Source organism: Trifolium pratense, linkage group LG7 (genome assembly GCF_020283565.1).
Source record: "Trifolium pratense cultivar HEN17-A07 linkage group LG7, ARS_RC_1.1, whole genome shotgun sequence".
NCBI lineage: Eukaryota > Viridiplantae > Streptophyta > Magnoliopsida > Fabales > Fabaceae > Trifolium > Trifolium pratense.
Genome location: NC_060065.1, coordinates 5,899,887 through 5,925,359, shown reverse-complemented (window position 1 = coordinate 5,925,359; position 25,473 = coordinate 5,899,887). Strand labels below are relative to the sequence as shown.

General features: G+C 30.9%; 2 protein-coding genes across 4 annotated transcripts; one reads left to right on the top strand and one right to left on the bottom strand.

The window, feature by feature from the left end:
* Nucleotides 1–7,459: 7,459 nt before the first annotated feature.
* LOC123895735 (protein PPLZ02-like) lies at nt 7,460–9,744 on the top strand. Its single transcript, XM_045946227.1, has 3 exons — nt 7,460–7,516; nt 8,359–8,666; nt 8,843–9,744. The coding sequence occupies exons 1-3, from the start codon at nt 7,460–7,462 to the stop codon at nt 9,336–9,338; spliced, it is 861 nt and encodes a 286-aa protein (XP_045802183.1). The 3' UTR covers nt 9,339–9,744.
* Nucleotides 9,745–18,001: 8,257 nt separating this feature from the next.
* Nucleotides 18,002–24,422, bottom strand: LOC123896561 (uridine kinase-like protein 4). Of its 3 annotated transcripts, none has more exons than XM_045946935.1 (15): nt 24,279–24,422; nt 22,759–22,916; nt 22,149–22,240; nt 21,920–21,989; nt 21,576–21,688; nt 21,222–21,318; nt 20,818–20,897; nt 20,495–20,689; nt 20,300–20,383; nt 20,162–20,222; nt 19,985–20,045; nt 19,486–19,579; nt 19,325–19,397; nt 18,410–18,492; nt 18,002–18,272 (listed from the first exon to the last, which is right to left on the bottom strand). In XM_045946935.1, exons 2-15 carry the CDS (start codon nt 22,904–22,906, stop codon nt 18,099–18,101), a joined length of 1,425 nt encoding a protein of 474 aa, XP_045802891.1. In that variant the 5' UTR covers nt 22,907–22,916; nt 24,279–24,422; the 3' UTR covers nt 18,002–18,098. The 3 variants fall into 3 exon arrangements, with proteins under 3 accessions (XP_045802891.1, XP_045802893.1, XP_045802892.1); XM_045946937.1 differs by lacking the exon at nt 24,279–24,422 and adding an exon at nt 24,074–24,276; XM_045946936.1 differs by lacking the exon at nt 24,279–24,422 and adding an exon at nt 23,094–23,156.
* Between the last annotated feature and the right edge of the window lie 1,051 nt (nt 24,423–25,473).

Genomic DNA, 25,473 nt, shown 5'->3' with positions numbered 1-25,473 from the left:
AATTAAGAAATTGAATTCATAAATTTATTTGATTGGTTGCATGTAAAAGTTTTGTATTGTCGTTGTATACAAATTAAATCTTAAAAAAAAAAAAACAAACTAACAAAAAACATCTAAATAAAACTATATTATAAAAATATAAATTGTATAAGTAAAAATTTATGAATTTAATTTATATGCACCGTGAGTGTAAAGTTATTTTATACATACGTCCAATAATATATCGACACATCATGTATGGTAATTAAAAACAGATGATGTGTTACGTTCATTAAATGATGTGACAACGCGTCATTGAATGTATGTGTAAAAAGTCTTTACACCGACAGTGCACAATAATTCAAAATTTATAGATGTCAAAATTTTAAAATAAAAGTACTTTGATAAAAATATTATTAACTTTGATTAATTTATATATGAAATGTTCATGAGTCGGTTGTTGTTTGTTGTAAAAAGAGAGGATTAGGATCTGCTTCCTCTTCAGCGATTTCTCTCATGTTTTTTTCCTACCTTCATTTCGGTCATTCACTCATATTTTTCTCTCTTTTCTGCACTATATTTTTTTTTTCTTTATTGATCAATAACCGTTAGAAAACTGAACACAAAATACCGGAGAGGATCCAATTTCAAAAGAGTATGAGTAACAACAGAAAGAGGGAATAGTACTTCCATCATCATCCAATAAGAAACCTTGCCCCCTTAAAATCATTGATCAATTTTCAAACTCAACTGGCTAGCAATTAAGACTGGCGGGGAATTTAGACCCTTTCTTCTCTCTCACCCAACCCAAAACATCAATCAAGTCACAATGACTATAGCTAATTTACACAAACTTCCTAAATTATCGCCACCAAACCTATTCTCAAAATTTTGCCCGTTATGTAAACTTTGTAAAGCCAATTTTTAAGAACATGTCTCCAAGGACAAATAGTGGAACAACCCTTCCATAGTTACAACTTACAAGACTATGGTCAGTTGGTCACAAATCTTAGATACAAGTAAAATGTACAGTTAATTTTTTGGTAGTACAATAACATGTCCGCGATTATGTGCGAATTATCTCTATTTAGCGAATTCTCTTTGGAAGAGCCTCTGATACATCTTAGAATTAGGAGTTGATCCAACTCAATTTTACAAAATTAATTTGTAAGGTAAAAATAATTTTTGCTTATAAATTTATGTTCAAACTATCTCGTGTGAGGCTCTTAATACATAATCCCACAATAATACTAGTAATAGGTAAGTTGAAACTATGTCTCATGGTTTCTATTACCAAAATCTACTTAGGATTTTGAATAGACCATTTTGGCATGCAATTCAAACCCTCGTCTAATAATCTCCATTTACATGACAAAAAAGTAACTGCTTATAACTTTGTAATTATCTGTTTAACTTTATAGCGATTTTGACATGCATGAAGAAGGTCTTTACAATAGTAAATGCAAATTTAACATAATATTGTTATTTAATACACAAACCAAACCCTCCAAGTCTTGGCATTTTGCAGTTTTGTACTGTATTGCATGTGCATAATTTTGACTAATTTCCGTGGGGACAAAAACTACATTCAATGTCCAACCAAATGTCTTGCAATAGGGTAGACAAGAAATACACCTCCATAAATAAAACAATTTGGTACCATGCTAACGACATTACTAAAATCAATTGATTAATCTACAACATACAAGAGAATTTAGTCTCGTCGTTTCTTTATAAAGAATAAGATAAGATTCTAAACAAATTATGTATGATACATATATATTGGAGTTGTTGGAGTTAATTTTAATAAGATTGTTGTTAGTGAATTGTTTAGAACAGTTAAGTTAGAACATGCACGTGGTAAGTTGCATATGCTTCTTCATGATATAAAGGACGGATCTAGGGAGGGCATATATAGTTTAGCTAACTATTTAGATTAAAAATTAAAACTAAATTTAATAATATTTTGTCTGTTTTTCAATATTTGATATTTGTTCTAGTAGACCTTAAAATCACACGTTGCTTGAAAATCAAGATTAATGATAGTTTATATACAACACTTGTACTTTTCAATTCAACGAGACTTCGTTTACAAAAATAAAATATTGTGGTCGTTCATATGCAACACAAAACAGACAATACCTCAAATATGATGTGTCATGACGTACTTAAGTCTGAAACATAAGCAACTCAACTGTTAGTTTATATATGTTATGGGCAAGACCCAACAATTCTAAAATGGTCCGGATCCATTATTTTTGTCATAAGCCCAAAACATATGTCGACTCTTCAGCAAGGCACACATCGCCAAGACAGAGACTCAATCACACCGCCAAGAGACGAGGTAGTCATGAAAAAATAGGGATCTATCCAAAGAGTTTGGTCTTCCTACCTTATCCGATAAGGGTGATACCTAGTTACACCAAAGGGGAGATAGGTCCGGAAAAATGGAGGCACCTGAGACACCTTTTACTACTTTCTCCACTAGCTCCACTATTTTCTCCATTATTCCTATGACATGCCGATATATAAGACATCATACACATAAGAAAAAATATCCAAATGTTTCATTGATATTTAAATTAACAATGATTTTCAAACATAGAAAAGAATATAAATGAAACATCTTTTATGAGATGATGGAAATTTACGGATAAATTGACCATGGGGAAAGGTCACATCATTTCTTGATTCATCTTCACGGTTCACTCTTCATTTTCTAACTAATAAAACCGCGTCAAGACTCACGGATCAAAATCATTCACATGTTTATGGATAGCAACTTCAACTCTTGGAAAGCTTATCTTTGACCTATAAATTTTACGAACTAATTGCAATTTGGTAACAAACTAGAATTCGTGACTCATGAGTAGAACAGAACAATTTGTATATTTCATTTCCAGCTATTTTATTTCGTAAATGAATTTTTTTTCCAAAGAATTCATAGGTAGGAACCAGTTGTGAACCTCATCTAGATTCAATGTAAAAGCTAACAAAAATAGAATTTTGACATTTCTTGAGGAACAAGAGTAAAAATTTCACCTAAGTCAGGGGACAAAGTTAACTCAATTCCATAATATGACACTTGTAAGAAGAAATTTTGCAGGCCGACCAAACATGTTTTATAGCAAACATTGGGATGAGAGATGAGACACTATTAAGGCTAATAAAAGGAAAATTATGGACTTTTTTAGGTTTAGTGAATTTTTAAGTGATACTACTAGTACTGTGGTAGAATAACAAAATAAAAGTAATTCTTTTTAGGCCTGATCAACAAATAATGTTAAAAAATGGGGACTATAAAATAAGGACTTTTATGCTTATAGTAGTAAAGTATTTTACCGATCGTTAGTTGGTTCAGTGGTGATTGATGTTGGACTTAGTAGTTAGAGAGAACCATGGTTTGATCTCCTGCAACTGTGATCGAGAGAGGGGAGCTGGAACCACTTGATACTATAACTAATCCCCGAACCAGATTAAATGGTCCAGTAGACCAGATACTGATAGTGAAAAAAAATTGTTTTGGTGGTGAAAAACTTAATTAGAGTAAATGTTGAACATGTTTTAACAACGAGCTTATAGTTTGCAATTTTTTAACCATGGTGGAGGTGACCCATGATTGTTCATTTTGAGATGTATTAAGTGTGAATTAAAATTTTATATTGGATTAATGAGTTGATGTTGAACAACATATAAATAAGATGATCCATAATTTACTCTATGCCTAAGAGTTTTGGATGATAATGTGATGTTAAAGTCAATTATGTGATTGTTCGTAGTTCAATGTTTTGATCCAACTTAGTGAAATTTTCCCTCACAACCCATCAGTAGTAGTATCAGAGCCTCATTCAACTTGATGGGGAGGTCAACACATTGGATAAAAGAGTTGATGTTGATCGAACAACATATAAGTGAGATAATCTATAAACATAATGTCTTAAAGTTTCAATTAAAAATATAATATTAATTGTGTGATTACTCATAACTCAATATATTGATCCAATTTAATGAGACTCTGATGGTCAAAACTCTCAAATATACACACTATATAGATTTTTTTTTGACAGTCACTATATAGAATCAATTCTTGTAGAAAGAGGGAATGCATTGCTTTCAAAAGCAAGTGCACTGAAAAATAACAAGCTCACTTGTAGCATGAGTACTCCTAAAATGGTGAAGTACCCGTACTGGGTACGTATTAGTACCGGATACTCCATGATACTCGTATGATACGCACCGATTCCATACTCATTTTTATTTAGTTGATTTATGATGATAAATACGGAAAAAACATATTGACTGTTGAAAAATCTCTTAAAATATTATAATTTTTTATTATATTTCAATTATCTCTTATTTTTTATGAAAATAGTTGAGTTGGTAGACAAAAAAAAAAAAAACTTCAAAACATGATAATAATAATAATAATTCACTTAAAAATAATTTTTCTAATATTTTATACTAATATACCTTAAATTTTCTAAAAATATCATATTTATCTCTACTCTTCTTCTCTCCGCTTCATATTTATCTTTTCTCTTATTTAGATTAGTTTCATATCAACATTTCAATTTTTTTTTATAAATGACATTTGTGGAATGGGGATATAGGTAAATGTTGGCATATTCATTCAGCAATAACACCTTAGGAAGAAAACAAACTAATCAAAGAAAAGACAAAATGACATAGAGGAATGTCGCATATGTACATGCATGTGTTGGTTCAATTTAGTACTCATATAAAATCAAATAACATAATGTGCTTAATTTATTACTAGTTTGATGAAGGAAATCCCATGTTATGTACTTATCCACAAGCCACACCTTTGTCATCATATACTAATAGTAATATATGTATTTTGTAGTTAGATTCAATGGATTATGAACATTGTTGCCATGTGAATGAAAATATATAGTCCACACATGACACGGACATGATGGGTGTCATGTAGTACTCAACAAAACCATGGGAGGTTTAGATTATTTGCTCAAACAAAACAACCCTGAAGATAGATTAATTAGTAGTAGAATACAAATTAATTAGTTGATTAAGTAGTTATAAACACTGCTTTTGCTCCCATCACCCATGTTATGACATGGGACCCATTTCACGCGGATGTAATTATGTGGGTCATAACAAGTTTATATATTTATTTAACTTTTTTGACATTTTGTGCATACAATTTGATGTTAGCTGGAAACCAAAATAAAACTTCCATTTAGGAAAAAATAAAATAAAATAAATGCAAATATTTTGATACACATCTTATTTAAATATGTATCGATATATTGTTAAAGTGATTAATTTTATTGATCAGGAAATAGTATTTAACAAATAGTATTGAACCTATTAAAATTATATGTCTCGGTAGATGTACTATTTATATATCAAAATAAGATGTGTATCGAAGAATTCACCAAAAATAAAATGAAAAGAGACATAGATAGGGATGTTTTTATAAAAGTTCATAATCTTTCAGTCTTTGGCTTACATGTTACATGTTCTTTTGTCTCCCCTTCTATTCATTTTTCCTCTTTCTTTTTTATATTGTCATTGCTATTTTTATTTTTCCTTAATTAGGTTTAGAAAGAAACAAAAAGCAAATGTTGAATAGTTTTACCTTCCATTCCTTATAGACATTAGACAGTTATGTAAGCCAACATAAAACTGTGCTAAAAAAGTTCTTCTACAAAAGTGATTGTTCATGAAGAAAATAACAGCATAACATGGGCCTTTAATTGGCCTTTTCCTTTCTTTTTCAAGTATTTTAGTTATCAGAATTTTGAGTTTCAAATTACTCTCATAGACGCAAATAATAAAATAATAGACTTTTTTTTTTCTCTTCATAAGCCACGTATCATCTGTGTGCAATTATAGAGACTAATTTTTCGAGTCTTGTGAAACTCAAATGGACGACAAACATTCCTTAACAGTTTTAGCAATGTTGCATGCCTAAGTCAGAAATCGAATCCATGACATTACTTAAGCTAGAAGAGACATGCGTCATTTCATCAAAGCATTTTGGGTAATAGAATCCATTTTAATAAGTGAATTCCCTATTAAGTTTCACTAATTTTTCACCCGTGTCTATTTCTTTCATAAATTAATAATAAATAGAGTATAAATTTCGGATTCAAACTCCAACTCTTACGTATTATAATGTTTCTATTAACTTAACTATTTTAGTATTCTTGTTTTATATTAAAAAAATATTATAACATTGACCATAATCTTAATTCATTGAGGCTACACGTGGAACACAAACTGGAGACTTTCACTCTTTGCAAAAATGGACCCATAATTGATTTTATTCAAATTCAAACAAATAAGAAGGTATTATTAATTAATACTCCCTTCGGTCCTATATATAAGAACAAATTTGATTTTTAGATTCATTGTAAAATTGATGTATATAGACTATAATATCATTTAAATGCATCAATTTTACAATGAATTTAAAAATCAAACTTTTTCTTATATATAGGAACAGAGAGAGTAGTAGTTTCATATATGGGACTGATCATAGATGGGATGGGAGTGACCAAATTTTGTTGTCAATTAATTAAACACATAGAAAGGGATCTTCTCTGTAATCTCAGACAAAAAATAATATAATGTAATAGTAATTCTCAAAGTTAACTGCTTCATTTTTTAGCAGATAAAATAGGGAATAATATTTTACTTTTTTGCCTATAGTATTTTTTTCTCTTTGAATGTTTTTAGGATTTTATTTTATATATTGAGTAGGATTTTTTTATTCATTTAGCATTACCCTATAGTATGGTGTGCACATGGATGTATATAGTAAGGGATTTGAATTCACTGCATTCACACAAATACGTAGTGTCGGATGCAATGTGTAGGAATAAGATAAAACAATTCACATTTCGACTTTGTGTTTTGAATCCATTCTCAAAAGTCAGAAATGTTGTGGATTGTGTGATTTTGATATATGACGATTTAAATTATGTGATTGCATCAAATATTTGATCCAGCGAAAAAATAAAATTTGATTAACATCGTCTACTACCAAGTACCAACCAAGTCTCATATGCAATGTTTTTAGGACGGATTGACTATTTCAACCGATTGACCTAGAAACTAGCCGGTATGCAGGTTGGTTAACCACGAGTTATTCTTAGTCTAGGGAAATCGTATTGAATTGGGTTGAACCACAGTTAATTCAACTGTTTCATAGCTGGTCTAATTTTTAAAACACTGGTCATATGCTTATCTTTTCACTTTAAGCACAAACCTATTTTTCCTATAGTCATGATATAATGCAATCATGCAGTCAGCATGTTGCAGATTTTACGATTGAAATCATATTGTACATAATTAAAGCCCAAAAAACAAATAAAACCTAATATAATAGATCGAATAACTGAGATCATCTTACAATCACTTTTTTACTACAGGAAATTAAATTCAGCTAACTACGTCATTAAGTTGTACATTGCATTTGCATGTAAACAAGTCCATGACAGAAAATGCTAGTAGAAGTTCAACTGCTTTGTGGAATAAGAAGCCACCCAATGTCTAATTGTCTATAAATAGTCCCAATTACCGATCAATACTTTATCTCATATGTTGATATTATGATATGATAATAGTGAACAAGATTTATCAAATGATTTGATAGGTTAGGGTAATTATAAGATGGTCCAAGAATCTTTGATTTTAATCAATATGGCCCAACTTGCAATTGACCCTAATATAAATCCAATTTTAAACAGTATGATCATCAATGTTTAAACAAAGAATTATTGCAACAGAGGATCGTTATCAATGTCTAAAACATTATATTGTCTGTTTAAAAGTAACATAGAAGCTCAAAATCAACTTGATCTATAAAAATATTTTCATTAAGGCAATTGATATTTTTTATATATATTTGAGAAGGATATGCAATATGTTCAAAGATCTTGTGGATCAAACTTCACACATACAAAAGAATACTACAAACCAGTCATTATCCACAAATTGTTTCCAAAGGATCAGTTTTCACATGAGAAGAATCTATGGATTGATCTTAATAATAACTTTGATAAATTTTATACTTTTTGTGTCCCGTGTATATTTTGAAAGACATGTGAACTATTATTTCTTGAAACACTTTTTTTCTTAAATTAGATATCTTCTGCGCCCAATTATAGAGACTGATCCCTCGAACTTTGTGGATCTAAAAATGACAAATTTTTCTTAAGAGTTTGAACACTGCTTCTTGTCCAAGCTAAAAATCGAACCCAGAACCTTATTAAACTAGAAGAGATCCGTGTCATCTCATTTACTTGGGTGTTATTTCTTGAAACACTTATTCAAATAATCATGGTTTGCAAATTGCAATACACCAAGTTATTATTATAGTTAAATAAATAGGTAAAGAAAAATAAGTTAAGGCCTAAAGAAAAAAACTTAGTGGGACCCTCCTTCCTTATTAAATTGTTGCTAGATCCATTAGAAAAAAGTGCTACATTTGACACAAACCCAACTACAAAAACCCATCACCCCTCCTTCTCCAACACCTCCTCTTGGTTTCACAATAGAACTCTTTATCATAGCTCAAAAACACTTTCTGAAAAGAATACATTTCTTTTCCTAAACATGGCCAGACCACAACAGCGTTACCGAGGCGTCCGACAAAGGCATTGGGGCTCTTGGGTGTCCGAAATTCGCCACCCCATTTTGTAAGTCAACAATAATCTTTAGTCAAATTTTACTTAAATTTTTTGTCGAACTCTGATTTACCAGAACCTCTTCTTATAGGAAGTTAGAGGGTTAAGACTTAAGACCACACATTACATATATGTGTGCACATATTACATGTCTTTAATTAATGATGTTTATTTTTCATTATGTGCAGAAAAACAAGAATTTGGCTTGGAACATTTGAAACAGCAGAGGATGCAGCAAGAGCATATGATGAAGCTGCAAGACTAATGTGTGGTACAAGAGCAAGAACAAATTTCCCTTACAATCCAAATGTGTCTCAATCATCATCTTCCAAGCTTCTCTCAGCAACTTTAACTGCTAAACTTCATAGATGCTACATGGCTTCATTGCAAATCACTAGACCAATTTCTCTGCAACAGCCTCAGAAAGAATCTTCACAAAGTGTCATGAATTCCACAAACAATGTTCCTTTGAAAAACAGTGAAGAAATTGACACTACAATGAGACATGAAAATGTGAATGAATCAGAAGGAAATTGGGTTTTCAAGAAAGTTAAAGTTGAAAATTCTCAGCAATTTATTAAGCCTCTTGAAGAAGATCATAATCACATTGAACAAATGATTCAAGAATTGCTTCATTATGGGTCTATTGAACTTTGCTCTATTATTCCATCACAAGCTCATTGATTCATCAACACTTTTATTTTTTCCCTTCAAGTCTTTGACTTTTTTTTCTTCACCACAACTAGTATCCGGCCCACTAGATCGTTTAATCTGATTCGGAAGATCAGTTCTGGCATGAAGCGGTTTCAACCCCTTCTCTCAAGTCTTTGACTTTGAGTAGTATTTCACATTCTTATTATGCTAATTTTAACTAATTAATATTATTAATATTAATGCTTTAGGCATTTAGCTAGTGTCCTTTTTTGGTCCTAGATATTTTATCTAAGTGACCTATTATTGGACAATGTTGTTATTATGTACATCCAATATTATGTTGTCATATCTATGATATTATTATTATTATTTTCCATGTTTCTCGGCTCTTGCTTCTAAGATTATGACTCTTGCAATTTGCATTCCTAGTTGTAGAATCAATGCCTCAGTTTCTTGTCTGTAATGTAAGGGAGGTTTGTCAAAAGACACGGCTAGAACACTTTATTTCAAAGATTGTAGAGTTTTATGCACTGCCATTGCTCTTAAATTCTGACACAAGTGTTTGAAAAAAAATGATAATTTGAGTTTGAATTTCATTGCTATAGGACAAAATTAATATACTACATCCTCCCATTCTATAAACTTGCAACTTTCATAGGTAATAAATAAAACATTTTGGTCTTTTATTTTACGAATTTCAAACTTTAAATTTATAATTTTATTTCTTTGTTTGCTTTCAATTATAAATATATCTATGCGACTATGCCATAAAAGAAAATTATATATTTGAAGTTTGGAAAATCATATAAAAACATGGATGAAAGAGAAAGAAAACTAAAATGACGTAAAAAAAGACATGAGAAACTAAAATGACGTAAAAAAAATATAAGATTAAATCGTTACTTGAAATTAAGTTAAGTACTAAAGATGTAATTTTGCCATGATTTAAACTCCTTAAACAAGAAGTTCGATTTTGATCCTTGACTCATGTGTTCCACTAAAAAAACAGTATAAACTTTGTGCTTATAATATGGTAAAAAAAAAACTGCAGTGTAGTAATTTTATATAAAAATATGTTAAGTTCTGATATCTCATTTTTCAAAACACTTCACAAAATTAATCACTTGAGTATAACTCAATAATAATAATAATAATAATAATAATGTATTTAGTAATTTAAATTTTAAAATGGACTTCCTATTTAGGTAGGAGTATTTATTCTAATATATGTGCCTTTTTCATGTAATTTGAAAGAATAACAGTACAACAAATTAAAAATTTAAAAGACCTGTTTGTCGGCTAAAAAATTTAACTTATATATTTGACTTATGCTTAAAGGTATAATTTGTAGTATTTTACTTCACCCATCATTTTTACACTCAAATTTGTTGGGTAAATTCACATTTACGGATATGTATCTAATCCAAACACAAACTATTTTACATTCGGTACATTTTTAACTAAAATTAATTTTGTGTCACATAAGAACCAAACATGCATGCACTTTAGAGGTTTGCTATTTGAAAGATTTCCCCTATGAAATTTGGCAAATAATGGTAAACATAGGAAATTATTTTGAGCAAATAGAGTCATTATTATTTGAGACCCTTTGAGTTTGAGGATCATAAGATTCATAAGTCATGACATAGGAATAGGATTGTCAATTATTTTTTTGAAGTGAATGGGCGTGAACAAGATAATTTTGACTTGCTACACGAAAGATATGATTATGGTTACAGTCTAGGATGAAAATTTGAGAAAAAAAAAGGATATCCTTTTTGCTTTGTTTGCTTTAAAGAGAGAAAGAATGGACACTGAATAAGATTGAGTGGATATTCTAATGATTTAAGGGCCCATTTTTGTAACACAAAGAGGCTTTTAAGGTTCATTTTCATAGCTCCTTTTTTCTCTAAATCATACCTCTCTGCCTCTCATGCACGCTTCCTTTTATATATATTTTTTCCTCTCACATTAATGCATCAAAGTTCAAGACATATGTTACTTTCAGAAATTCATAGTATCTTGACGAAGAATTTCATGGCCCGTGCTAGCTGATCAGTTTGCCATATCATGGCTTACTTTCATATTTTTATTTACTTATTTTAATTTTAGTTTCAATGAGTTTAACGGTAAAACTCACACAAAAATGAGACAAACATAAATGTTCTCATTTTCAAAGAAAAAGTATTTAATGTCATATCTTAATTGGTTTAAAGGGTAAGAAATTTTGTTACATTAAGTAGTTGGTCAAAGATTCTATCATTGACTCTGGCATATAGAAAAATTTGGTTATGAAAGGAGAATCATCGTGTGTGCCCTACAGATTCTTCGGCGGAGGTTACTCAACACTTATACCTACATAGTAAAAAAATTGTAAATAGTGTATTTAATGTGTTTATAAAAGTATAATTATATTTAAGGAAAGGACTAAATTTTACTATATTGCTTCATAGCATTAGATTAGAAAAATGGTGATTCTTCCTTCAGCATCATTGAGAAAACTGCATCAACTTGTTCAAAGTTTAATTTCGCGCAATTCGACAACACATTCTTCTTCTTCTGTTGTCCGTCCAGCCCATTCCAACGGGTTTGCGAAGCATCAACGTGAGGGCGTTGTTACAGAAGGGGTCACACGAAATCCGCCTTCAAATTTTATCTCTGGAAAATTACAGGCAAGTTCTATCTCTTCGGCTGGAGATATTCTTTGTTGTAGCTCAATCAATTCTTCCGATATTCGCAATTGTAACAAAATCTTTTTAAAGAAATATGACCGGGAAGTTGCTTCTAAAGTATGGAATGGAGCTTTAGAATTAGGGGTTGAGGTGACCTCGTTGGCTGTGGAGAAAGCTAAAGAGTTGAAGACAAAAGGAAATTCAGAGGAGGAGTGCATTCAAGAAATTCAGGCTAATGAAAAGAGGGATGCAGAAGAAAGATTTAGAAGGGAGCAACAACAATCTCTCCATCAATGAAGATCGTCTCTTTGAATATGAGAGGGTGGGGTGGAAGTGCTAAACAGCGGCAGTTGAGTTCGTTTCTTCAAAAAGGTGTTTTCGTTGTTTGTTTACTTCAAGAAACAAAGAAAGCGATGATTTTCTCATTCACAACCTATGGGGGGCACAAAGATGTTAACTGGGTGCTTTCGAAATAATATTGTATTTAGAGGAGATTGAGTTAATGTATCTTTTTTAGTGAACAAAATTATTTACATTTCTTGATTTTGGTTTTTAGGCCGATTAGGGAATAATGCTAATTTAGCATTTTCTGACTGGTGTAACAATCATTTAGTCTGTCTAAGGTGATTTTATTTGAATTGTAAAAGATGAGTACTCTTTCTACTCCTTATAATTCAATTTTTTGCTTATAAAAAAAAAATTAGAAAAATGGTCAAATTTGTTTGACTATAGACCTAATAAAAAAAAAGTATCAAAAAACAGTTATGGTTCATACAATTATAAAATATACTGTAACATATAAAGAACAACAAGAGAAACATAATTTAAAACCAATTCAAAAGAAAATAAAATATAAAAATCATTTCAAAGGGTCAAACTTAAAGTAGCAATATTAAAGAAGAAAGCCAACTCTAGTACCTTTTGCTGTTACTAGTACACTTAGAGGAATTCATTATCTTTACCACAATCTTTGAAACACACCTAAGACACTAAGAGAAGCATGAAAACGATAGTGATATCAATATCACTGAATCATTTTGGTAATCCTAACCTAAGAGAAGAGAGTCAGTGTCATCAGTCTGGAAAATCTTGTTTTTGATTGGTGAAAATTTGATAATCCTATGTATTTAAAAAGTGAATATGTCATTTTCATGTACTAAAATTTACTGCAAATTCAATCATCTTTTGACCAAGTAAACTGTGAAATTTGTGGGATCATCTTTCATAATCTCATATTAGCTTCATTAACTTCAGATCTTATTCAGTTCAACATAATAATTAGCCAATTCTAGATTCCATTATTTATAGAAGCATTCTTATATAGTTATATCCATAATAATTATAGCCTATAGAGCAACAAACCGTATATAGCAAAAATTCAAAATTGATCAACTAACCGACTAAACTTAGGTTTGGTATTACGGTGGATAAGTTAGAATTTAGGTGATCCACTGTAATTTCACAGAAGCTACACTTTTGTAGCTTTTGAAAAATTAGATGAATTACATGCCACAACAATTTTTTCAAAATAAATTTTTCTTGCTGCATAACCAAATACACGCCACAACAATGGACATGATTTACTTTTATTATGCTTCAATTTTTTCTTGGTTACTAGTAAGTTAGGTACTCTCCCAAGAATGTTAAAGTGTGTTGGTTGTATTTATTTATTTTTCTCATTACCAATATCCGGCCACTAGACCGCCTAATTTAGTTCGGGGTCAGTTCTAATATTAAATGGTTTCAACCATCTCCCGATCGCAGTTGCATGAAATCGAACTGTGGTCCTTCCTATCAAGTTCAGCGTCAATCACCACACTGGACCAACTAACTATCGGTTGTATCTTTTCTTTGGTATGTTTATGCATATATTTTAAGTATAACAGTTACAAATTAACCAATAATTCAGAATTTAGATTTATTTAATGATATCTATATATAGTGTGTTTTGGTGTTCAATCTCTATCAGTGAAACTTCATGATTATTATCACCTGTTTGGGAATTGATTTTGCCCCCCACAACCATCAAATAATAAAGTAGTAATTTAGTCTCATTATTTTGTTTTCCTTTTGAATCACTAAAGTTGGTTAAATCATGGCATTTTATAGTGAGTTTTTCATCATTAATAGTTTGAATCTTGTGACACAGAGGAGAACTTTATACCTGCCCTCCACATTTTCCATATTAGTGTACAAATGACAAATGCAAATCATGTTACTAAATTGGACTTAAATTCGTGAGAGATGAATAGAGAAAGAAAAGAAAAGGGTTAAATGCTTTATTTATGGCATGCATTTTGTTTTATCTAGGAATTCCTATTGATTAACCTTGGTTAATTATGAGTGGATGAGCTCATGCTTGAATTACACACATGATGATCACACTTTGACTTAAAAAAATTGTACTAGTGTATACCTTTTATATATGTCTACTTTCTTTTTTTTGTCAAGTTATATGTCTACTCTACTAATATTAATAGATATTTTGGTAAGCTACTTATATATCAAGGTTGAAGTTCGAATATAGAATTTTTCACTTATTCATTTTAAGAGATGTGATCGCTAAATTATTTTACCAAATAAGAAGAAAAAAACTCGTGTAATATTTAACTAAGATATTGGGCAAATAGTTAATGAGCTTCACTAAATAATGGGTTGTTTATGAGAACCATGTTCGAATCCTTAGTGGAACAATTTCTTGACTAGATAGACTTTCTATCTTTGTTTAGACTAGTTCTACACTTTCTTGATTTGATGAATAGTGAATATGTATAGAATATAATTTTACAAGTTGTGGCCTAGCTTTGAGGTAAAGTAAAAAAGAAAAAAAAGAATTAAAGTTTTTTACAATTAATGAATTTTGGCATTCACGCATTTAGGATATTGAAGATTGTTCGGTCAAGATCAAATGTCTTAAGAAAATATAGGTTTAATTTAGATAATTCTATCTTCATCAAACAACCACTGATATTCGACTATATGAATATGGAGAATATCCAACTACATGAGAACAAGATCCTAGAAAACCTTAAGAGGAAAGTAAAAGTGTTTCTCAATTTAATTTCATGGTACAAAATTTCATTAGAAAGAATTCCATAAAGTTGAAAACAATGTGTGTGGATGTTAGTATTGTTAAAAGAAAGGCATGTGAAGGAGTCAAGGTTGTGTGATCCTCCTTAGAATAAAAAAGCAGTCAAAACCAATCATGTTGCAACCAATCATGTATGGTTTATATGTAGAATGCTTGAAATTGCAAAGGGAGAGACAATTATACAAGACATATTGACATCCCCCACTCCCAAAATCACATTAGCAAGATTATTTAGATTCTCTAAAAAGACTATTATTTATTTTTCAATTGATTTGGATCATATAGGTCATATAAATCCAAAAGGGGAAAATGTCTTGTTGGAAGAGATTTTTTTTAAAAAAAAGTTTGGTGGCCTACTCACCTAAAAGCCAAAAATATTCAAAGAGCAGTTTTGGAGCATAAGAAATTTTTAAATTAGTTGAGTCGAAAATGATATTTCGATATTTTTTGTGCATGTGAAATAAAATAATATTTTTTCTCTATATCCTCTAATTTTTGTGAATGTGAGTCCATATAATTTGAAGTTCAACCAAAAATTAAATAAAAACTAACTAAAAACTATTTTCTTGTAGAAATTAAATTCAAATTCTCATGAATTATTCGTCTTTACAAGAAGCTCGGTAAAATAGTATATTTAGTTATTTTCCTTTTTAGCATGAAACAAGACAAGCAACACACCATAATAAACTTCAACATACCATGACATTTGGTTTTAGTTTTTAGTAGCACAAGACATGTCTCGAATTTCCGATACTTGTCTTTCTCCATATTTTTTTTCATATGGTTGGTTGAGTGCATGTGTAGGCTTTGATCCACATGGTCTCAAACTACCCTTCTCTTAATCTAAGCAAGCAAACAAGGTCACTTGGGTCCACTTAATTATATGCACTATAGTGTTAATTATGAGTTATGACAAGAAAAACAAAATAAATATTTAGTTTATACTTCCTACGTTCTAAAATAAGTGTTACATTTTGGTTGTATGTACTATTCATAGAAGTTATTTTGATCATATTTTTTTATTAATATATAAAGACAAATATTATCATATAAGATTAGTTAGATTTGTCTCGATTAATATTTTTAGAATATCAATTTTTCATAATTTTTAATAATGCATAATTAAATATATTAATGATCAAAATTGTGTATTGACAAATGTGCAATAAGCAGATGCAACACTTATTTTGGGATAGAATGAGTATATTTTAAATGTAACATTAATCATTTTATTTTCTGTGTCAAAAAAAATTAATCATTTTATTTTAAATATACTTTAATATTAGAGTTTAATTGTTGTGCACCGTCGGTGTAAAGATTCTTTACACATACATCCAATGATGCGTTGCCACATCATTTAATGAATGTGACACATCATGTGTTTTTAAATATCATACATGATGTGTCAGTATATTATTGGATGCATGTGTAAAATAATTTTACACTGACGGTGCATATAAATTAATGAAATAAGGAATTTGTCATTTAGACGATAAAAAATAATGAGTTTGATAGAGGTACACTGACAGTGTAAAATAGTTTTAGACGATAAAAAATTATCAATTTGTCATTTCATATTTTTCATTTTATTTAAAATGTCACCATTTTATAGGGACCAAAAACATATTTAACCCAAAATAAATTTAGAATTTTATTTTTAATTTAGAAATTTTCGTATTACAAAGTTGAATTAAAGTGAAGATTCATTTTGGTACTTCGCAACTTTCTGATAGTCTAATTCAGTTTTTGACAAAAATAAAACTGAAATGTGTCTCGACATTTTCATATCAGGGACAAATTAGTCCATTTATTATAAAGAACCAGAGATTAATTTGTTTTTAGTATAAAAATGTTATAAGCTAATTTGTGTTTTTTGTTTTGTGAGGACTATATTGGGTCGTTAGAAAAATGTGAGGACTAAAATGAGTCTTTACTCCTTTAATTAAAGAAATAAGCAAAACACAAATAGTATATGAAGTTTAAATTGAATAATAGAAATAATACACAATATATTAATTTTTCCTCATATTAAATATGACTTTAGAGTCATGCATCTTAAACACCAATTGCAATTAACTGATTACATACATGACACCGCCCCAGACGCCCAAAAAGGCTTCGATCAAACAAAAAAGCTAACTTGAAATAATCCTGACCATCCAATTGTAATACTTCTGTGGAACCAAATCAAGCGGTCCAAATTTATTTGATCTAGGCCATATCATGTTGCCACGTGGCCCTTATTTAAAATCATAAAAATAAAAAAAATAAAAACAAGACGGAAGAAAGTCGAGTCTTCTTCAACCTCTCTTTCTCTCTGTCTCACATTCATTTTTGCTTATATTTTGGGACGGAGGAAGTATAAAGTTACTATCTATAGTACACTAACAAGAGCCTTGAGGGCACATGTTAGCTTTTCCCATATAGGAAAAAGTGAATGTGTAAATCAAATTTTCAATGTATCTAAAAAATGAATTTCTTCTTATATTAAGAATTGAAGGGAGTATTGTGGAACAAATTTGGTTGTTTTATTAGTAGTGTTCTTTTTTTGGACGCAATCAGAGTATGTTTTATACTCCCTCCGTCTCTTAATATAAATCCCCATCTAAATTTTTCACGCATGTTAAGAAAAGTTGGTAGTGTAATAAATGTATATTTTTTGGGTATTACAATTACTAAATTGTTATTTGTGAAAAGATGTATTTATAGTTTATTTTTCGTATTTCGATGCAAAGTAGGATTATGTTTGGAAAATGTTTTATATTTAGAGATAAATTTTTTAAAAGTGTACTTATAATTAGGGACGGAGAGAATACTAAATTAAACTTATAATTTTTTCTGCTGTTTTATATTGTTCAGAAAATTCAAGTTTTATTAGGCCAAAATGTCATCATCGGTTGCGGAGGGAAATGTAAGCAAATTGCAACACATAGAAAGTTCATAATATTACATGTAAGCAAATTGCAACACATACAAAGTTTCATTGTGATTACTCCAATATAGAACATTTTGTGGAATTTGGTTTCATTATTGTGAAATAACCGTCACTTGTTCATCATCATCGGTTCCAAAGTACCGATCTCCAAACTCGCCCATGCCCGGTATGACACGAAAATCTTCGTTCAAACCAATCTCTATCTCAGATGTCACTATTTTAATTCTTGGGAAACTTTTGCAGACCACATGAACACCTTTAGGAGCCTGAATAAGACGAGAAGATAAGTAAATGTAACATCAAAAGAGCATAAAAAGAAAGGAAAGAAGCAAGAGAAAAACAATCACACTGCAAAGGGTGAGAAGAAAATAGACATGGAGGAATTAAATTATTAGTAACTTACAGATATGAGATTAAGAAATATAATGTTGGACTCCGGTACACCCTTTTGTATAAGTAAAGAAATCGCTTGAACAGCCGAATTACCTAGAAGTGAAAATTTTCTATGGTTAATCAAAATGAGTTATCACAAAAACTCTACCAGAATGCAGAAGAAAAATACACATAGATTTACATAGTTCACCCAAGATGCGACCTACACCAACATTCAGTCAAAGAGTTTAACCGAGTGTCTAAGTAATTTGCAGTGATACCACGAGTAACATCATAACCCTAATTAAACTTATTTCACAAGGAATACAACAGAAAACACGTCTGGTCTATACGGCTACTGGCTTCGTTGATGCACCCCAAGCCCTCCGCTTCAAACACAAACCTCCCATTTTTCTCTTTTAAATGTATCGGCTCATGTTACAATTTGGGTCGACCCCATTAACATAATTCACAGCATCTCAACATAATTAGTGCAATCACAAAGACCAAATATCAAACTTCTAAGTCCACTTTCATTATGCTACCTAGTGTCTTAACAATAACATTAAGTGCATGTTTAGATTCACTTATGAGAGAACTAAAAGTGATTCTGAAGACTTGAGTTTAGTATGTTTGGTGGTTCTCGTTTAGAATTGTTTTTGGCTCTACAATTGATTCTAACTTGAAGCTAGGATTGGTAGTTTTTGTCTCCAAACATGATTTTTACACTCAAATTTATTGTATTATTGACTTTCACGTGAACATGCCCAAATATAAATTATTTTACCTTAAATTCAATTTAAAAAGGACCAATTTTACAAAAGAATTAAATCAAAATCATTTTTTGTCACCGTATAGCCAAACCGAAACTTAAGCTGTAGTAGGCTGCAGGCACTTGTAACTTCAGAACAACAACAAAGAGGATAAAGAAGAGACTATCACAAACCTGTGCCGAGGATAGGGTCCAACAGTAACACATGCCTTTCTGAGATATCATTCGGCAACTTTTCATATATTAGCTAATCATTTGATCAAAAGATAAGAAGTCAGTGACTGAAAAATGAAATATATAGATATGTACCAAAGCATAGATATAGATGGACAAACCTGTTGACCGTTGTCACCTTCTCTGTGGATCAGAATTTTCCCAATCTTAATACCTTTGCAGCATGCTCTTAAGGCATTTTCCATACTCTCCCCACTGAAATTAGCAGAATATTAATATAACAGAAAGACACTTAAGGCCATGTTTGGATAAACAACTTAATTAAGCATTTATAGCATAAGCATGTATCATATAAGTGTTTATGTAGAAACTATTTCGATACCAAAAGATAAAATAAATTCAAACTGTTTTTATATAAGCTATAAGCTGTTTTCATAAACTATTCAGGAGAGCTTATGAAAGTAAGCTAAAAAACAGTATTGAACATGTCATGAGTTGTTTCGATAAGCTCTTCTAAACAGTTTTTTCACAAGTGTTTATGCTAATAGATGAGCTTAAATAAGTCAATCCAAACAGGCCCTTAGTCAATACTTGGAAGTAGGATGAAAATATTTAATCAAATGTCGATGTAATTTGAAATTAGGGCTACTAAACTAATACCTTCTGATGACAGAGACACCACACAACCTCTTACAAAAATCCACACCAGTGTATACAGAACCTGCATTTGAAAAAAAGCATAAAAAATTACAATGAATTGAAGAAGACAATCGCATAAGAGACAGCTTTTGTTGCGATTAAGATATCAAAAATCAAGTACGAAAAGGAAAAGATTACCGGTGGGAGTGACTACTTGCTTTTCTGTAAATGGAAGATGTCCCAAACCATGTTCTACAACCTGCTCAAGCGCATAATTAAAGAAAATGTCACATCACCACCAAATTAAGAAAGTGAAAATGAAACATATTTACTTACCAAACGAATCAAACGGTCAGCATAAAATACAAAATCATGCTTTGTTATCTGAGCATCACGTATAAGGGTATGCATGCCCCGTATCTGCATATAAGCAATTATCATGATGATTCAACCATTATTATAACAGAAATCAAAGCTTGGAGCTTAAGGAAGGATAATTGAGAACTTTAATAAATTGTAATAAAAGGAAACCTGAAAAGTTGACTGAATGACGTATAAATTTGGATATATTTTACACAGGTCATGCTGACCAAGCTTTGTGCGGATATGCTGAACAATCAAATCAACAGCTACATGATTATCTCCTCCACGAGGTATGATTATATCGGCATACTTTTTTGTTGGAAGAATAAAGTCGTCAAAAGCTGGCTTCACAAATTTTGAATACTGCAACAAGTGCAACACAAGAATCAGCAGCCGAAATCCATTTAATTGAAGGAATTGACCATCACAATATCATAAAGAATGTGTTAGCTTCAAAATCAATCCTTAATGATATGGTTTTAAATTGCTACCTGATCAAGAATTGCTCCAATATCCCGATCCTTCTCACTGGTATCACGTCTAATCCTTCTTGCCAAACGAACATCAGCATCTGCACTGAACATTTTAAAATGTAAAGTGACAGCTTAATTTAGTATTTCAACAATGACACGGAAAATCTACCGGATTATAAAACAACAAGAAGGTACAAAGGTAAAATCTCGGTATATAAAGATTCGACAAATAAACGAAAGAAATAACCAATGTGAAGATAGAGCGTCAAAATGTCATATAATCATAGTAACACCCCCTCCGAAAAAGAATTTATTTTAAGTAATACAGAACAGTATACCAGTTCCACAAGATAAAATAAAATTAATCTAACAAAAGATTCCATATAAATTAACAAATTCTGAGTTGAAGGAAACAAAAGGACCTGTGTCAACAAATATTTTCATATTCATCAACTCCCGAACGCGTGGATCGTGAAAAACAAGGATGCCTTCCAAAATTATAACATCTGAAGGGTTCACCTGAAGACACATTAAAGCAAAATAAAATGAAATGGTAGTGAGACAAGCTTTGTTACAAAATTTAGTCTAAATACACATTTAGATTATGATATCATCATTGATTCATTATTTTATACTTGTGATACGTACTAAAAAAGAGAGGTATTCTTTTGCATGATATTTGCAACTTAAAAATTGGAATTTCAATCTTATGTTGTTAATCATTTTAAAAACACGGGGTTAAAACTGCTAAAAAAATTAAAGTTCCAAAGATATACCCTTCTTAAGGCATCACTTTTGTAACTCTTAAAATCATACTTTGGAAGATCTACAGCTTCACCATGCTTCAACTTATCCATAACACGAAGCAATTCCTCGGTATCAAAAGCATCTGATGATAAATCAAGAAAATTCATATGGTTATTAAGAAAGTAAACTTATCCTGCTCTTAGCCTATCAATTTTCAGGATATTATCTGTTATAACTGGTAATTCACTGAGTCGAATTACTTTTTTTATTCACAAGAAATGGTTGGGTTCCGCTAGTGAGCTACACCACACCAGAGTACAAAATGTTGAACAAACTGCTAGTGAGTCAAACTATGAAGTGTAATTGTACTAACCAGGATGATCAAAGTTGTAATCTTGTACTCTTGCTCGTTCCTCCTCGGTCAAGTTATTGTAAAAAGAATCCTGTCATATGTTATATATAGTTAACTTATTAAGCATAATGTATCGATATAAGTACAGCCGATTGATTGTGCCCTCATTGATCAATTTGAGCTGCAAAAAATAAGTATTAATATTTTCTTGATTTGACCAAAATATGTATGCATAGAAAGAATTTGTTACCTGATTAACAAGCACAACTCGTTGGTCATGAAGCTGTTGAACGATCATATCACAAACTGTTTTTTTGCCAGATGCTGCACCCCCAGCAACACCTGAAAAAATAGATAAATAAATTAGAATCGTCGAGATAACAGAAAAAATGATGCTACAACTCATGATGCATCCACAACAAACCAGACTTGGGATCTGATAATGTGCGATAAATGTGGAGGAAGCTCTACTCTATAAACATGACATGATATATAAGTCGACAGAAGTGAAATGATAATATGATGCTGGAACTCATACCTACGTATTAAATGCTAACTAATTTAATATCGCGTTAATTTTTAATAAGAGAAGTGTGATTTCTTTTCACAGCAAGCGTGAATTCTGACATGTTTATGTCACTTTTCTTGCTACATAAATCTACTAGTTATCTATTTGCTACATGAGTCGAACAAAACCAAAACCATTTAATTATGGTTTCTAGCACCTCACAATTCCTAGCACCAAAACCATCAAGATAGTACAAACACAAAGCAAAGTCCGTCCACCACTGACGGACACAAATAGGAAGTCGTCAATGACTTTACTAGTACATTTGCGGCTTTGCCGTAAGAAAACACACCTATGATGAAAGGTTGATTGTACATGTCAGTTGCCGATGTTGTTGGTTGTTCTGTGTTAGCCTCTCTTTTCTCAAAACCATCCATGTGAAATCCAGAAAAATGAACTTCAGAAGAAGATCCCATTAAATCCACAGCTGACTTACCCATTAATGAATACCTGGAAAAATAACAATAAATTAAAAATAACAGATTGATATATATATATATATATATATATATATATATATATATATATATATATATATATATATATATTATAAAAAAATATTAAAGAAACGACAGTAAACATATTCGTTATGGATATGGAGGGCTTATGCAGGACTTTGAAGGATACCACAATCTAAAAGCATTTGAATCACATCTTGCAAATATGTGTTTAATTGGATCAAGTCAAAATGTCAGATAACCGATTATCCCAAAAGCTTAAGCTGTTAGGATAGAGCCACATCAATGGTTTTATATTATTTCTAACACACCCCCTCACGCAAGAGCTCACTTGGGCTTGAAGCGTGGATAATGCATATGTACACCTACCATATGCTTAAATTCCACTTTTTAATTAGAAAGTGAGGGAAGCGGGGATCGAACTCTAGACCACTTAGTCATAGAGGCTCTGATACCATGTCAGATAACCGATTATCCCAAAAGCTTAAGCTGTTAGGATAGAGCCACATCAATGGTTTTATATTATTTCTAACACAAAATATTTATTTATTCAACCCTTCAGCACTTTTAGTCATCGCTCAATTTTATTATAAAAAGATTAGGAATATTCTTATGCTGATCAACACATGCATTGACTAAACCAGCTTAAAGTAGCATATTTTTCCTTTGTCTTACCACCAGAGTCATTGCAGATTGAGATTAAAATTAAAATAAAGCTGCTAAAAGCATACCAAGCGAATAATGCTAAAAAGGGTTGCTAAGACCTAGCAGAAACATTTTCTCAAATCTCCCCAAAAGCCTATAACTAAACTAATTCCTCTAGACCGTGTTTGGCTCAAGTGGTTAACCAGCTTCATTTAAGGTCGAATCAATCATGTGCACACGAGTTCCATCCCTCTCTAGAACAATCCTTGGCTAAGATTTACTTAGCTCCTAGTTGAACTCCGAATTATTACGAAAATAAAACTAATACCTCTAAATTCTTCAAGCAAAACAAAAATTCATTCTCCAATTTCATTTCCAATTATATATGAAAAACAGTTATTTTGAATTAAACATCTATAGAGAGAAAAAGAAACCAAACATCTTCAAACATGGAAATGCAATTTGCACCCAAAATAGAAACAAAGAAACTAACTTTAAACTCACCCATTTCATTTCATCACTGTACAAATAAGAAACCACATCCCAATTACAAAACAATCAAATGGGTTTTCCAAAAGTAAATCTAGATCCAATAAAAAGAAGAAAAAATTGCATCTTTGATTAAAATTTAATTCTACACAAAAAACCAAGCAATGCACTGAAAAAGATGGTTGAACTAAGTAGTGATAAGCTGAGATGAAAAAGGTACCTTGTTGTTAGCACAAGAAATTGAGTGTGATAGAAAGAAGTGCACAGAAATTGAAGAAGGTGAGAATTTTCAATCAAAGATAGAGTCTCTAGAGTACAGTAGTTAATATGTCAACAAAACATTCAATGGTGAAACATCATGTGTATGTAGACGGATTTGGGTTCGGTCCGGTCAGCAATTTAGTGACTGCAGTGCAATCGGCCACGTCCAGACCGTCTGATTAAGATCAGACAGTCCAAAATTTAAGATCAATTTTATAATTAAAATCTAATCTTAAAATCTAAGCGTCTGATTTTGATCGGACGGTCTAGATTTAGTGACTGCAGTGCAGTCAACTGCACAGAATCCAAATCCGTATGTAGACGCCTTAGTTTTGTTTTGTTTTGTTTTGTCGTGGTTTGGTTTATATAAACGGATACTAAAAACTTTCTCCACCTAAAATATTAGAATACGGATTGCTTTAAAATTAAATATAAATTTTGAGTTTATTTTCCAAAAATATATGATTAATAAGTCCGAGTCAAAACTTAATCCAATAACAACCCTGATTCGATTCCTGTAACTGCGATCGGAAAAGAATTGTAACTACTTGATGTTAGAACTTAAGAGGAAAAAAAAAACTTAGTTCAATAACGAGAAATTTGAGTAGTATGCTAGAGTCTAGAGATCATTCATTCGATCATCAGCTCCACCATAAACAAAACAAAAAAAAATATTAACTCAATTGACAAAAAATATCAAAATTGTTAGGCCGAACATCATGACCAGAGTTTGAATCATGACTCCTCTACTTTTATGTGAATTTATAATGGCTTGTGATTTCATCAATCTAAAAGAAATATTAATTTAAGGGTAAAAACTAAAATTGCTTATAGAATAATTAATTTTTTTTTTTACATTAAAGCCAGTGAGAATCGAACCTAAAACTTCATGTATACTATCCAAAATTTTCACCCCTAAATCAAATCTAGCGGCTTTTGTGAAATAATTTTGTTAGGATTGAGTAGTTTTTTTATAGGAATAAAGAATAAAATTATAAAAAAAAAATGAAAAATATATGTAGCATGTGTCTTTTTAATCAAAATCTGTACATTCAAATTTACATTTTTTTTGAGAATCTATTTTATCAAAACCTCTATCTATCCATACATGGAATGGAACCAAACATAGATTTATCACTACTGTGCGTACTTGG

Coding starts and splice junctions, on each gene's coding strand:
- LOC123895735 (XM_045946227.1), top strand. CDS start 7,460: ATGACAGAAAATGCTAGTAGAAGTTCAACTGCTTTGTGGAATAAGAAG. Junction 7,517..8,358: donor GGAATAAGAAGCCACCCAAT/GTCTAATTGTCT, acceptor TTAAATAAATAG/GTAAAGAAAAATAAGTTAAG. Junction 8,667..8,842: donor GAAATTCGCCACCCCATTTT/GTAAGTCAACAA, acceptor CATTATGTGCAG/AAAAACAAGAATTTGGCTTG.
- LOC123896561 (XM_045946935.1), bottom strand. CDS start 22,906: ATGGGTAAGTCAGCTGTGGATTTAATGGGATCTTCTTCTGAAGTTCAT. Junction 22,241..22,758: donor CAATCAACCTTTCATCATAG/GTGTGTTTTCTT, acceptor CTATTTTTTCAG/GTGTTGCTGGGGGTGCAGCA. Junction 20,046..20,161: donor GCAAGTAGTCACTCCCACCG/GTAATCTTTTCC, acceptor TTTCAAATGCAG/GTTCTGTATACACTGGTGTG.